At 41.8% G+C, this 15628-nt stretch overlaps 1 protein-coding gene across 2 annotated transcripts in view; it reads right to left on the reverse strand.

The window, feature by feature from the left end:
- Window positions 1-15628, reverse strand: part of PLCB1 (phospholipase C beta 1) — a 374348-nt gene that overhangs the window by 133831 nt on the left and 224889 nt on the right. For both annotated transcript variants that reach the window (XM_061989255.1, XM_061989256.1), the window contains exons 5-8: window positions 10381-10460; window positions 6636-6689; window positions 5995-6070; window positions 391-491 (exon numbers count right to left, since the gene is read on the reverse strand). In XM_061989255.1, coding sequence (XP_061845239.1) covers window positions 391-491; window positions 5995-6070; window positions 6636-6689; window positions 10381-10460 — 311 coding nt within the window. The remainder of the gene's footprint in view (window positions 1-390; window positions 492-5994; window positions 6071-6635; window positions 6690-10380; window positions 10461-15628) is intronic.

Below are 15628 nucleotides of genomic sequence, written 5' to 3' on the forward strand. Positions count from 1 at the left end.
AAGGGTTCCATTTTTTGAAACTCCTAATTAAGCTTTTGGGAGTGATTATACATATTCTCATGCCTATTGCGTGTTGTTACTGCTTATTACTCCTCTTCATTTACTTACATGGAAGCCCAAACTGTTTGAATTGATACAGGAAAACAAGACTCAGCAGTTCTGCTCTTCTAGGAACACATTACTTTAAAACTCTGTTAGAAATGGACAACAAAGCTTGGGAAAGAAGGAACCCTTGATCCAAGGTTAAATAACAACCATGCTTGACATTGAAATCTGTCCTTGGCAATCACTGCCTGCTGCTGTAGTCTAAATAATCTGCTCTGCCATCTCCACCCCAGAATATCAGGGAAGGGGTAAAAAACATAAACCAAAATGAGTGTCTTTTCTTACAACTCAGAGAAGATGTGGTCGATCTCAGGGCGAGGGCAGAGGTTGTTTAAGAACACCCTGTACACGTCTGGCGTGAAATCATCTTGAGGAATCGAATCATTCTGTGAAATAGGGAAAAAAAGTAGTGAAACAACAGTACAGCACTTTTATATGTTCCTAGTAAACAGATCACTCACGATTATGCTTCTTCTCATTTCCTTCCTGCAACCTTGAGGAGCCTGGATTTTGCAGAACAATAAACTTCCCTGAAGAACAGAGCAGCTTAAAGAGTACATCTTCAAAAAAAGAACACCAAAGATATCTATCGCCTTCGTTTCCATAAGGCAAAGATAGCTCTTTCCCTGAGCACCTATGAAGGAGAAAGCATGGGCATCTCCACATCTAACTCCCTTATCTATAGCACAAATAAGTGTATGAATCCTGTTGAAGCCTCTGAGCTCACTCCCAGTGGGGGGACTGGGCAATGGTGCTGAGCCCAGGTGCTTCAAAATGCAGCTTTCCAGAGCTTCCAAAGAACTGGGCCACTGAGTCATTAACATCACGCTTTTCCTCTGACAGCAGCAGAAATACTTCCTTTTCCTTCCTGAAGATAGATGTTCAAGAGATCATGATTCTGTACCAGAAAAGCAAAGCTTTTCCATACACTTTTGTCATAAACACTCAGTGTAAGGCATTAGGCAATCAGATTTCTGTTACAGAAAGTGACATAAATGCTCTCCTATAGAAAAGATACTACAATTTTCCCTATATTTTCTAAAATTAAGAACAATTTACATTTCATCTTGCCTCTAGGAGACACTTTCCATCGTCCCCATTACACCTGCTGGCTTTCCTCTGAAAAAAATGACATTACTGTTTTTAACTGGGAGGGATTACTGGACTGGATAAGGAAAGCAGTCCTTGGTCTGAAACTCAAGAGCCCTCCTCCTACTTGCAATCACTGCCTTCAAGCTGCAGAGTTTTTGCGGAAGACAACAACAGCTGCTTCTCTATGAGGACAGGAAGAAACGAGGACACCAAGGAAGGTGCAGAGGTGTTTTCAGCGTAGAACAGTAATGGTGTGCTCACTGCCTCTCTCTGCCTTTGCATCAGCACACCGAGAAAGGAAAATGGCACAGAAGGAAACCTTACAAAGGAGTAATAAAAAGGAAAACACAACCCCTTCCCCTGCATTAGATGCAGATATTGCAAATACAATTTCTGAGTTTCCTCCACACAAGCCACCTTTACCAAAAGCTACGACATGTAGTCTCCAGGAGCACCGTGGACCCATGCGATACCTCTCCATGGCTCCAAAGTAATACCCAAATCTGATAAGGGAGGAAAATTGTAACTAGGACACAAAGTCATTTGCTTTTAAATGCAGTTAAACCTGATCCTCTCAGAGCAAGTTGCTGACACGGGAAACCATTGCTTTTATTTATTCCGCCTGTTTAACGCTGTTGCCGAGGGAACTGGAAGCGTCAATTCAAGCCTTTGGTAGAAGGAAACTTTTCCGTATTTTTTCTGCTTTATGTTTAAATAAATAAATGCCACAGGCATCACTTTATCTCTCCTTCCATCTAGTGAAATGTGCAGAGGTCCAAGAGGATTTTGTACCATGACCATTGCTCAGCATTTCTGTTTGCAAGCACAGACTGAACCTGACCCAGCTCACGCTCAGATCAAGCTGGGCTCTTTCACTGCTCTGCCTGGGTACCCATCTCCAGGTTCCACCAGTCTAAGGTCACCAGCCATTAGACCCTTGTGCCTTCCTCTTTTTGGCAGATTCTGTGAGTGGCTGCAGGGTGAACTGGTTCAAAACTTACCAGGCCAAAACAACCCTGTACGCTTTACCTTGGGATCAGCTCGCTGGGTGAGGTAACTCACTAATGGCACAACTGCTAAATCCTTTGCTAGGGTGGATGGAGAAGTTTGAAAGCTGAAGGACAGAAATGGCTCCTTTCAGTGACAGCTGCCAATGACACTGAATGATATGTGAAACGGCATCACCTCGGGTTGGTTACATTTGAGCTGTGGTGCTTTTGGTTGAGAGTAGGACTGCTGATACGTGTGTTTTCCCGGAGGCTGGGCTTCATAAAGCTTGCTAATTTTCTTGTTAACGATGGCTCCTCACTCTCCTCCCTTCCCTCTACGTATAATCCCTTTTGGCAGGGGACTGCTCCCAAGCCAGCACATCTCCTAAAGGCGTTTTAAACGTTGATTCTTTAATTACCACAGAATTACAGTCTCCCATTGACCTACTACACTTTTTTTCTTTTACAGGGGACTTGAACGTTCTCAACACTGAACAATATGTGGGTCTTCTCCCAGGCTTTTATTTGCCAATTGGTTTCAATAGAATGGTATCATAGAATCATAGAATGGTAGGGGTTGGAAGGGACCTTTAGAGATCATCCAGTCCAACCCCCCTGCAGAAGCAGGTTCACCTAGATCAGGTCACATAGCAACATGTCCATGCAGGTCTGAAGACCTCCAAGGAAGGAGCCTCCACAACCCCTCTGGGCAGCCTGTGCCAGGGCTCCCTCACCTGAACAGGGAAAGAGTTTTTTCTTATGTTTAAGTGGAACTTTTTGTGTTCCAGCTTCATCCCGTCACCCCTTGTCCTTTTGCTGGCTACTGTAGAAAAAAGGGATGTCCCAACCTCCTGACACCCACCCTTTAGATATTTATAAATGTTAATAAGATCTCCCCTCAATCTCCTCTTCTCCAGACTAAACAGCCCCAGTTCCCCAAAGTGTATCTCCAAATGCCTCTCTACGCAGGGGATAACCAAGACAAGTCTTCAGGCATGTGTACAGAACCTTTTAATAATTTATTCCTTCCCAGCAGGAACATAATCAGCGGGCTACAAAACACAAAGATCCAGATGGGAGATGAAAGCCTTGCTGTGAGTATTTGCCACCTCAGGCACAACCTCAGACAACTATATTTGGATTCCAAAAGCTGCCTGACGAAAGGGATTAAAATACCCTGCCCCTTTCCTCAGCCTGGTCTGAGCCATCCCCATTGCGGCGGAACCACCCACACACCTTCTGCGCTCGTCTCTTTTTCGAGACCAATGAACAAATCGCAAACTTTCTGTAACCACATGACAGCATCCCTCATTTTCCAGCTCTGCTAAATATTGCCATTCCATTTGATTCTGTGATTAAGACCCTCTACTAATGTCAAGCACTGTCAATTTGTGATTTGTCTCCTGGCCTGCCTGCTTTTGTAACATCTGTATCCAGTCCGTTATATATTCGTCAGTGCAACAGTTAAGATTATTTGCACAGACAGGACTCAATAGCTGGTTGCTTTAAGTTAACAAGCAAGCTCTCTGGTACTTCATTGTGAACCTCTACATCAACAGGAAGGCAGAAACCAGTCTTCACAGACAAAGAGGTGGCTAAATATGAAATCCAAGAGCTTATTTTCAGCACGTTTGGGGAGCCTCGCTGGTGCTATTCTTCTGTAGCAGGATGAAGCCAATTATCCAGGGAACAAGAACTCTTCTTGCTTTACACACAGTGCTTACATGTTGCACCGTGAGGTCTCGTGGTAAGCATACCCACAGGGGATTTGCTCAAGAGTGAGGCTAGTAGATGTTTTACTCTCACAGACAAATCCGTGCAGTGACACTATATTCTGGGAACATACTTCAGGCTGCCCTATGCTCAGGTCACTGCGTAAGAAAGATGAGAGACTGTCCCAATCTTGAAGCTATGAATCAAGATGACAGTGATAAACGTTGACTTGGGTTCCTCTTACCCGTGACTGAAAAGTCCATTTTGTATTTTAGAGTCATCCACATGTTCTGAGAGGTGCAGTAAAACAACAAAAGCAACTCATGGCCAACGAGCCCCATATCTTCTTAGAGCAATGAGAGGTTTGGAAACTTGGGGAGAAAATCTATGGAGGGTTCTTCATGAGATGTGAATACAAAAAAAAAAACCAAAAAGCCCAAGCTGTTCATGTCCATGACAGGCTTCTGTAAGTACTTGGTGTGATTTTGCTGAGCCAGATTCTTTGATAGTCATGCCTTGCATGCTGCTGGAATCCAAGCTCTTGGGCTCTTCCAAGGCTTTGGGAGAACACAATTTGTCCTGCAGTGCAACAGGACACAAAATCTGGAAGTTGAAGCTCAGAATTTTACTCATTCAAATAAACATGAACACAAAGGAAAAGAGTTTTACTTGAAGTACCCATTTTCTTCTACTCCATCACCTGTATGAGATTCAGAGTTTCATGCTGCTTAAACACTTAGCTTCTAAAATATTATGTTCCTGAAGACAATCAACACAGTTTTCTTTGTTGCATGAAGCATATTTCTCTTTTGTCCCAATCAAAGAAAGGACCTACTTTATACTATGAATAATCTTCAAGATGGTATCCCAGCAACAAGTATCCAACAGTGTGTATGTAAAATTGGCTCTACTTACATAAATAGCAGAGAATGGTTGTGGTTTTTTCCAAGGACTCTGGTGATGTTTCGATGGTGGTTTTTTTTGCAGAGATATGCAGTCATCAGAAGTAAAATCATCTGACTTAAAAGTAGTGCTTCAGAGATTTTTTTTTGCCCAAATTGTCTTGTTTGCTAACAGTTAAATCAAAACTCATCTTTGAAATTATTCTTTCTATCTATCTAACCTCATAATCTTACTTTTGATAAGATTACTATAATCCTTCATACCTACTTTACAGATATTCATTGGAATTTCATGGAATTAAGTTCCCAAACCTATGAAGGAAGGTCTAATTGGTAAATGGTATCTGAGGTTTGGCTTGTGAAGGTTTTGCTCCATTGCTCTTTTGGAGCTGTAGGAATTGGCTCTATTAAATCCATGGGGAAGTAAATATGAGTTTTGTACAACAGCAAGGGATCAGGAGATGCAGATTGGTTCTGCTACACCTCTTGGACCTCCAAACATAAGAATTACCCTGCAGGAAGATTCTTGGAGGAGTATCTCCACCTGGGAGGAAAGATTAAGGACATCTTCACTCCAGCATTAATTAAAATCACATGCTCAATCTCATTCCTCTTGAAAAAATGCCTTGAGGATGACATACCATCCTGCATATGCTCTGGATTGAGGAGAGCTCCTGGATAACCAGCATAGAGTGGATGCACCCCTGCAGAATGAACACCTTTGACATCATAGCATTTCAACAGTTACTCCATGCACCTCTTAGATAAGCTATAGTGAGTTTAAAATAGGTTGGGTTGGTGTTTTTGTGAGAAGGAAACAGATTTCACCTTCGGCTACATCTTGAGCCAACACTGCTCTAAATCACGTCTTGAAAATTGTGCAGCAGTCATTGATTGTTAAAATAGTTTCACAGGATTTCTCCAGGACAGGTCATACAACTCTCTGCCCTTTTCTTGAATCCATTTACACTTCTTCACAGCTGCTGCTGGTCCACAGATGATTCCAAATCAAAAGTACTCAGATTTGCATATGGGTCTCAGCAACTTCTGTGAGGGGAAGACAAACCTATCCAGCAGCAAAGCCAGCACAGCATGATCAGCCTTGAACAAACTGCTCTTAACTCAACAGGGAGTAAATACCGAGGGATATAAGCAACACTTTGCAAGGGCCAGGAATGAATTCAGATGCTTACCCTGGAAGATGGAAGATTACAAGCTTCTAACGCTGTCTCGACCCGCTTTCTGTCAGCGGAAAACAAGCGGTATATGCTGCAAAGCAAAGACAAAACAGAGGGAACTGCCTTAAAGACATGTCTTGATGTCCTGTGTGGCTTAAAGGCTGAATAGTGCTTCCCAGTCTATCACATCTTTAGCTAATGTATTTCCATTTGCTGGCTGCTTGGTAACACAAGAGACTTTAATGGTGCCCGGAATGGGTTTAACCCTACCCCACACAAGCTCCTGCTACAGCAGATAGTTATTTGAGAAAGTCACCACTGCTGTCTTCATACTCCCCCAGCAAAATAACACTTGAATATATTTACACTCACAAAATGTCTTTGAGTTAAAGAAACTGTGGGGTGTTTTTAATTTCACACAAGTGCAATGAATAAGGGCAGAGAAGCTAAATGTCTTACTCAAGATCACAGGACAATCGATGCCCAAAGGGTATTTGAACAGAGACATCTTGAGCATTAGTGGCCACTCTTTGGTGCAATGTGTTTTATAAACATATGATAAAATCATTCTTCTAGTCACAGTGGTCACATGTTCACTCCATTCACATTCAAAAGTCAGAAGAGACTAGATGGTAAGGAAGGGGAATAGAACTTACTTCTTCAGAGGAATGCGCCCTTCTGGAGTCACCTGCAGCTTAAGTTTTGTGTAGCTGTAGGGAGAAAAACATTGTTTTATTTTTACAGCATTTTCAAGCACCTCTCCACCAACTTTCTGGCTTAGTGCTCTGATCACATGGCAACTTCCACTCAGCTCTTTTGGCCAATACAAAAACCTATAGGGATGTCAATAATGGAAACACTTTTCCCTTCAACAGTAATGCATCTGTAGTGTCAAATACTGTCAAACACACCACACTGCAAATACCATGAATGCACAAATTTATCACCCTCCCAAGCTCCTTCTCACCCAGGCTGCCTACTTGTGGCACACAGGCTACACAGCTTGACAGGAAAAGTGGCTGTTGTCCTCTTCCACAGGCCGAAATTGTCCCTGGCTGTGACACAATAACACCTCTGCCTCCCTAAGCCCTCCCCATAACACGTCTGTGAAGTTTGACCCTAAAAGTTGGCTCTCCTCATCCAGAAGGAAGTCACATTGCTGGCAACTGATTGTCTCAGCACCAGCAATACTGTCAGTATATTTAGCAGCCATGGGCAAGCCCAAGATGTTTCCAGCATGAAGCAAAATAAACATTACATGCTGAAACCATGTACAGATAGGCAATTCTCCAGCTGTTCAACTGAGCATTTAGAGTATCTCAGGACTTCTGACATGACTTCTCTCAGATGCTCACTAAGGCAGCAGGACTAGGACGTATATTTCTTTGTCTAAGTCTTTCAACATACTGATTCAAAGCCTACTGAAACAGGAGTCATCCAGTAGGTTGAACAAGAAGTTGCTATCTGATGGTCATCCTGGCACACGAGGAATACTGGTTACCAGCAGAATATCTACCAGCAGCAGCCTGTGAGAGCACAACTTGGAGTGCTTCATCTCTTCCATTTGAAAAGAATCAAAACTATAAATGAGTTCTGCAGTAATATTATCTGGTGAAAAATGTGGCAACACTTTTCAGAGGATTTTTAGGTTTTGTTATTAAGAAATACTTTTTCACTTTACCCACTGGCCTACCAAAAGAAACTGCATGGTTCTAATAAACCTCCCTTTTCTTGCCAACCAAAAACGCCATTAGCAACTGCTTCAAAAACAAAGTACGTGCTAATATCCCTAACCAGGATCCCAACATGTTCACAAACCCCTGTCTCCTCATACACATCCTGTGGAAATTGAAATCTCTTGTGCTGCTGTGCCAACCAACAAAAATATTATCCCCTGTGCCCCATCTCCTGGCACTGAGACAGGTTAAAAAAGCAAAACATAAAAATCACAGCAGTTAGTAAAAAAGGCTTCTTTTATTTTGTCTTCTGTTTCTGAAACTTTTGGGTACATTCTAGCCACATTTATTTTCCTCTACAGCCAAAAAAGCTGGCAGTAAAATGTTAAAAAAAGGATTGGGAACTTTTTAAAGCAAACTAAAAACGTGTGTCTGAAGAAGGGTCATCCCACACCAGTACTCGCCATCTTTTTTCCTCCCGAATTCTTTGCTAGGGGCACTAGGTTCTCCCCTGCAGCCATTATCCACCCATCTAAGAAAACCAAGCATGTTATTCTTGTTAAGAAGCTTGGTAAGAGATATTCCCATCAGTAGCAGCTGAATGGAGCATTTCAGTAGCTCAGTGCTGACTCCAGGAACATCAAATGCTGCCCCAAGGCTGCCATAGCACAGTCACCCTTTGCTCAGTCCTGCACTGGTCAGAGTTTCAGTGCTTAATGCACTCCCAGCATCTGTTTTTGCACTCCACGCAAAAATACTCTGCATGGTACAACAGAGCAATAAGCACATTATGACCAAAATGGCAGCTCTTATTAACCACTCCTTCTCCCAAATTTACCTTATTTTTCTCATCTGATCAAACCACAGGAAAGCTGCTCAAGCTGTAGATTCTTATATACAGCTACAAGAGACTGAAAGCCACATCGAAAAGGGACTTAATTCTGCTCTAATGCAATTTGCTATTCTGCTTCAACAGAACGGTTCTGACAGGTCTGCAACCAGCCCTTTGCTTAGTATTGTAATTATAACAGGGAAATATTTTTAATCCTCAAAATCCGAGACTTCTTAAATGACTCGTGTTTGGCATCTGTGCAGAGGACCCTGGAAACCTCACAGTTCCCAAATGACTTATTAATTAGTGTAAAAGGAAAGAGACACAGGAATGCCATGCTTGCCTGGTACTGAATCTACAATGTGTCCAGTGACTTGATCTTTAATTAGTATTGCTTGAACAACCTCAAAAAAAGGCTCTACTATACTCTGTGATAACACATTCCTCCTTTGTAGCTGATATGAAAACACTCACTAAGCACAGCCAGAACTCTCCCCATTACAAACCTGTCAGTAAAGCCTGTTGGCCACCTGGGGACTTAAGTGGTAAGGGGCACGGAAACATTAATATCAAATCACTCCTATAGCTCATCTACAATGTATGAAGCTGAAACAATTCATCTCTGCTCTTGCTCTCACCCCTAGATCTGCTCAAATTAGCATAGTGTTTTCTCCACTGTCAACACACAGATCCAAAAGGAAGTGTTAAATGTTTCCTCCCCTTTGGGATTTTGTATGCCTAATATATCATTGCTGTCCCAAAGCAGCATTATCAGACACAAAGCTGTAGTTCCTGAAATGTCCAACCTTCAAAGCCTTCTCAAGAATTTCTGTTGACTTCAGCTGTACCACAATGAGCACTATGAGGAGGAAACACACCCATCTCCCCCACTCCTTCCCAGAACAGGCACCTTAAAGTTAAGTGGTTGGGAATCTTCTGACTAAGTATGGATGCATCTAATGACATTAGGCATGTACAACCTTAGAAAGTCCAAAAAAAAAACTGAGTTAACTTGCTTCTGGGATGGAGGCAAATCTTAGGAACGTAGGCTTCTGCTTGGTATTTAGCTGGACCGAGCTTCTATCTGTGAGCAGAAGCTAAAAGATGTTTGGGGAGACTGCAAGCTGAATTTAATCAGCCAACTTGTAGGCTGGGAACGGTGTATCTCTCTTTTTTAGAACCCCAAAAGGCCACAGTAAGTGCCTAGTAAGTTGATTACTATCACTGTCTGGTAGGCTTTGCAATGCTGTTCTCAACATTAACTTGTGCTAAACTCCCTCTCTGTGTGTTTATCATCCAGTTGAGAGTTGCTCATCTCAGGTTTAGTTCTCTTTCCTCTGGGAGGTGTGATTTTACACCCCAAACATTCTCACAAACAGTTTTTCTGCTTTGTGGAAAGCAATTCAGAATCTGTGCACTGTGCAAAGCAATCTAGATGAATGAGTTCACAGCTTCCTTCTGAATCATGTTAAAACTAGAGAGATTAGACTGAGGAAAATGGACTTTCTTCGTTTCTCAGGTTCTTTTTAATGAACAAAGGAAAAAAGGGAAAATAAACTAGAAGCAAGTCTGACCAGAATATTCTTTCATTGTAAATGGAGAGTTTCAAACTACATCTGAAGCTACTTACCTTGGTATATGTGGGGAAGGTGGCATTTCATTCTGGGGTTTTTTTTTGCTCTTAGTAGCTCGCAGAAACTCTAACAAGATTTTTGTTTAAATGACATTTAGATAACAGGCATTTTAAAACCATGAGAAAGGACAGCCTGTGTTTACAAAAGTGACAAGTCATCAAAGCAGAAACAATAGATGACAATGTGACTAAGAAGCAAAGAGGAAAATGACGCAGAGAAAAGAGCAACACCCGCAGCATTAAGTACGACGGCCACTTACGCTTTTTCCAGAAACGCGTCCCTTGACATGTTCTGTGCCAATAAATTTGTTGCCAAACTGAACACTTCATCTGACCATTCCTATAGGGAGGAAAGTCTGATTAAATGAGGCTTAGTTTAGATGTTTACTTACAGAAAATACTTCTGAAAATTATATCGTTAGCAGAGAGTGCTTCATTAAAGTTTGAACTCACTTTTCCCAGGCTCATCTGATGAGGGTTTTTCCCTCCTCATCTGTGAGACCTGATTTTCTCATGCTGAAAATGAAGGAGGACTGCTACAAACAGCTTTAAGATATTTTATTCCATTGAAGTGAAAAAAATATTGTATGGATAAATGTCTGATGCCAAACACATTCGAGTTCCTGGAAGACACGCAGAAGTTTTCTTGTGTGTTGGACACTCACTGACACACCAAGGACTAAAAAGGGAGCCTCTATACTACCATTCTTATAAAATGAAGGTGAAATGGGCTTAAGTCCCTTGGCAGGCAGATAGCACTGACAGGGTGGGATACAGACTGCACCACATCAGAGCTCTTGCTTCAACATTCCCTCTTAGAAGAGCTCGTTGAAAGAGCGTCTGCATCACTCTCTCTACAGATCATGAAGTAATTCAGCCAAGAAATACCACACTTCATCTTTTATGGTGGACAAGGAATTAAGAACTGCAGGTACTGACTGTATGATCTTACCAGCCATCGTAAGGAACACATTTAAAACATCCTAGCCAGCACAAAAATACAGGAATGAATTATTACGACATACAAGGAAGAAGATGCAGCTCAAACAGAAAAGCTCTTCTTCTCCATACTATACATCCCCTCCTATCCCTTATTTTTCCCCTCATCCAGCTGCACATGGGAAACCACTCGTCTCTGCCTGGAGGCACTGCAGCTTCTCATCAACAACTTGAGCACATCCACCCCTGCTAAACTGGTGCTTATTTACAATCTTTAATTCAAATCTTTTAATCACAACTATGACTTTGGATTGGCTTTGTTTCAACCCTTCAAAAGAAAAGAGACAAAAATAAACAACGTCTTTGCAAATAATGACTTTTTTTCCTTTCAGTTGATGACATTTTCAGAGTTTTCTTCAGATCTGAGTTTCCTTTCATATCAGTCCATATCCAAAATCCCCAGTGCCACACACGCTCTTTTGGATGTGCTCCCTCTCCTTGGCTCTCTTCATAGAAACAGGGGGGGTTCATTCTGATAAAAACTGATGATGACAAAAGTATCACAGAATTCAATGTTGTTACATTACTTTGGAGCTTATTTTACCTAAAAAGCCTCAGGTTGCCATGTGACTAGATGATTGATTTGAGAGAGGTTCAGAAGTTATAAATTTTTCTATGTTTTTAGCATGTTAAGGTTTTTTTCTCGTGAAGTTATCAGATCTTGCTTCTGAAACCAATCTCACACAGTCACTCACATCAAACAAAAGATAAGGCTTCCTATATGGCTCTTGTTACATGGGCCTTTGATATCCTTCAGCTATCAAGTCTATCCCATTTAGTGCTGCATCTCTAAGCAGCTGAGACAACACATCTCCCCAGGACTGACACTTCTGGCAGAGAAACCATCCTCCCTCAGACAAGTTCTTGTTCTGGACCCTCCTCCCTCCACCTCTCGTGATCTCTTTCATTTTTCTTCTTTAATTGTTTTTCCTTCTTAGGTCTAATTTGAAAAAATCAGGAGTGTGAGAAAAAGTAGGAGGAGGAGATGGGTTCATCAGCAACACAACTGCTTTGCTGTGACTCCTGGAACAGGAAACCTATTCTGTGCAGCCTCTTTTTTTTTTCCTCTTGGCAACTCATATTTCCAGGCTCAAAACATGCTCATCTGGTAAATACCGCTTTGTTTAGGCACTAAGAGTAGCAGTTAAAACTTCCTCCTGTGACACTAATGGCTGCAGAGATTAACAGCAATACAAAATATTATTTAGAAAGTGAAAATACATTGGCTTTTAACAGACCTTGATAGACTCTGTTTTGATATCAGGAGTTCTGCTGGACTTAAAACAAGTATTTTGTAGAAAACAGAAGTAGGGCATTTCAGGAGTAGCCCACATCTCAGCTCTTCCTTCTCTTTGTCCGAGTGCTTGTTGACAGGAATGTGAGGGGAACTCAGTTATTATGTGCCTGTCACAGGCACTATTTATATTAAACAGTTCCTTTGCTAGCTCTTCCTGGCTCTTCAAAGTCATCACATCACTTGCCAAATATTCTAAGGGCTACCTGCAGGCTGAGGCATTTCTAACAATGCCAAGTCAACATGTCACAAGCAATGCTTGCTTACCGCCTCTCTCAGTTTAGGGTCTCCATTCCAGCCACCACAGAGCTGCAGCCAAAAAACTAAGATCATAAAATATGCCAAGGATCACATCATCTTTCCAGTCACTGGTCTGACCCCTCAAAAGGACGGGAAACAATAGCCCTGAGTACAGACCCGAATAAATAAAGGACATGCTTCTGACTGACTTTGATGGGCTTGCATCAAGCTGTAAGTCAAGATGTATCTCACTGTTTCAGCTACCAAATGGCTGTTTCCTTAGTTTCAATGCATGGTACAGAGTGAAGCCCATACTCTTCACTCTGTGCATGATGCACTCTGCAGCTGCCTTTACTAGCAACAGTGATTCCAGAAGGCAGTGCTCAGTGTGAGCGCTCCGCGGGGTACAAAGCTCTTATGTGTAGAAAGAAAACAGGCGACTGTGGAAAGGTTATAACAGCCTCTGAATCACTGCAGTAACTGCAGCCTCCTGTACAGATGCAATACAAAAGGAAAGTATAAATCTGGGTATTTTGAAATAGGGCTGCACTAGTGCCAACAAACTTCACAGACTGGAAGCCTCAGGTCCTGATTGGTACTGGAAGAAGTCAGTCTTGCGACATTCAACTCCAAGCAAGTCACATCCATCATGATAAGAGCTCCCTGAACTCGATCTCCTCTTGGCTACGTCCTGTTACACTAATTCATATTTATATCACTCCTGTGAACTTCACTGGCAAACGATTTAGCTGTTCTGTGCTTTGGCAGGTAACGTATTATGGAGCAGTTCATTTGGAAATCTGTTGCTCAGTGAAGTAATTTCTCTCCTCTATTACATGCACGAGGATACATACCGTAAGACATTTATCTCCACAGAAGAGATGAGACTTCTTCCATGAGAAAAGACAGCACACATTCTTGAAAACACTTCCTTCAAATCAGAACTGACTATGTGTGAAGGCAATGTTTCTTGCACATTTGTTTTTGCTGGGAGGTTAACAAAGCAAGCTGATGAAATTCTAAACTTTCAGCGTCCTTATGAATTTTATCTTCAAAAATGTATCAAATGGACATGAATTGATACAGTTTTACCACATCATTATACTGATCAAGCTCTTAAATACTCCCAAGAAGCTGGAAAAATAAAGATGTATGCTGGAAACCATAGTACAGCACAACTTGTGAATCATCTTCGACTGCATCATTTTACTTATAGAGAAACTCATCAGCTCTTACTGATGGGATGTGATCCAAAGCTCACCTAACTGAAGAGAAACAGATTTCTTTGGGCTCTGGATAGGTGTCTGTATGGCTAGGATGGACTAGTGTGGACAGAACAGTGTTGGCATGAAGGCATGAAAGAGAGCAGGAACAAAGACATGGGAGAGATGGGGTGTTCCCTGCTGAAGTTACTTGATTTAGGAAGAGAATGAGATACTACAGAGCAGACAAAGAGGTTTGTAGGTTGGACTTTTCCATGTTGAGAACAGAGAGAAACAGCATCTGGTCAGAATAGGGCTGGAGAACAAACTACTTTTTTTATCCTGGCTTCTGCAGCACTGTGTTTCTGGATGCTCACAAACCCTACCCCAAGACAGACACGCTCATCTGAAAACAAGCCGAGGCTGTATCGGTGCTACTTCTCCTCACCATCAAGATGTGTCTAGCAATCTGCCTTTTAGGTCTTTCTCTGCTGAATTTCGAGCTGCACTCTTTGAACTAACTTGCTGCTCGGTGCCGTTCAACTCATCCCTAACGTACTTGAAACACCAGTTACTTTATCCTGGAGGAAACAGTACATTGTGACTACATTGTCATTTCTAGCTCTGTATTTAGCTCCCTTAAAGCAAGTTGCATAGCCCAAGGCTCATATTTTCATAATTTTCCCACTACATGGCCAATGGATGTGATGAACAGAGTTTGTGGTGGGACAGGAAACTTTTCCCAAAGGAAGAAAACCCCATAATCAGTTTTGACTGCCTCACTACGACTGGTACATTTCACTTCGCATTTCTTCCTCCAAGGGAAGACTGATCAATACTTGTCACACAACTTGAAAAGGAAGGTATCATATATGATGGTTGAATATGAAAAATACTCATGTACTGAAAAGGGAAAGCTGGAGGAGTTGTTCATTGGCATTTGCTTTCTCTGGAATGACAACCAGAGGAAGTGATGTTGAAACTGTCTTGTATTTAACATCTTCTCAGAGCTCTCTGATGTGCTTATTTACGATGACTGCTTTGAGTCACTATGGGGGTCCTGGAGATAAGGACTGCAATCTGTGGTCTGGCTCATACAGAGTTGCAAAACATCTTAAAGAAGGAAGAATATTTAGATGCATTCAACAAGGGTCAACCTCTGATCTCATTGAAACAATCAGGATATTATCACGGTTTCAGGGCAAGTCGCTAATCTCTGGTGTTTTGCAAATCCCATCCCCAGGCTACAGTGCCTGATAAAATATGGATTTCTTTGGTCTATTGCATCCGCAAATAACAAGGAAGATTCAGATTCTTAGTTACTCAGATGGCAGGAGTCACTCAGGATTTAGAACAGACAGGCTTTTCTAAAACATGATTTCAGAAATTTAGAACCTGCGGTATTGTAAAGGTTCATTACCAAACAGAAAATGGCCCTGAACTGCCGGGGTCTGAATCGTTGCAGTGAAAAGCTTACGGTTCACTAATTGCTGGCTAAACACGAAGTACATACGCTTCTGATTTGAGTGATTTTCCCTCTTCCTTGGTAAGGGCTAACATTTTTTGCTGGTAAACCTTTAGCATACATTTTAATTTCCCATCATATGCCTATGTTGTTTTGTTCTGAAGAGTTGTTTCAATTGCTTTCATTTTTGCAGCGTTAAGACTTGTTAACCACCTCTGTAGAGCACAGCTGTGCATTTTCAAGCCTAAGGATGGCACTTCCCACTCCATAGCCCATGGACCAACACAAACTCATTTTGTTTCTATCCT

This window comes from Colius striatus, chromosome 2 (assembly GCF_028858725.1).
Source record: "Colius striatus isolate bColStr4 chromosome 2, bColStr4.1.hap1, whole genome shotgun sequence".
Taxonomy (NCBI): Eukaryota; Metazoa; Chordata; class Aves; order Coliiformes; family Coliidae; genus Colius; species Colius striatus.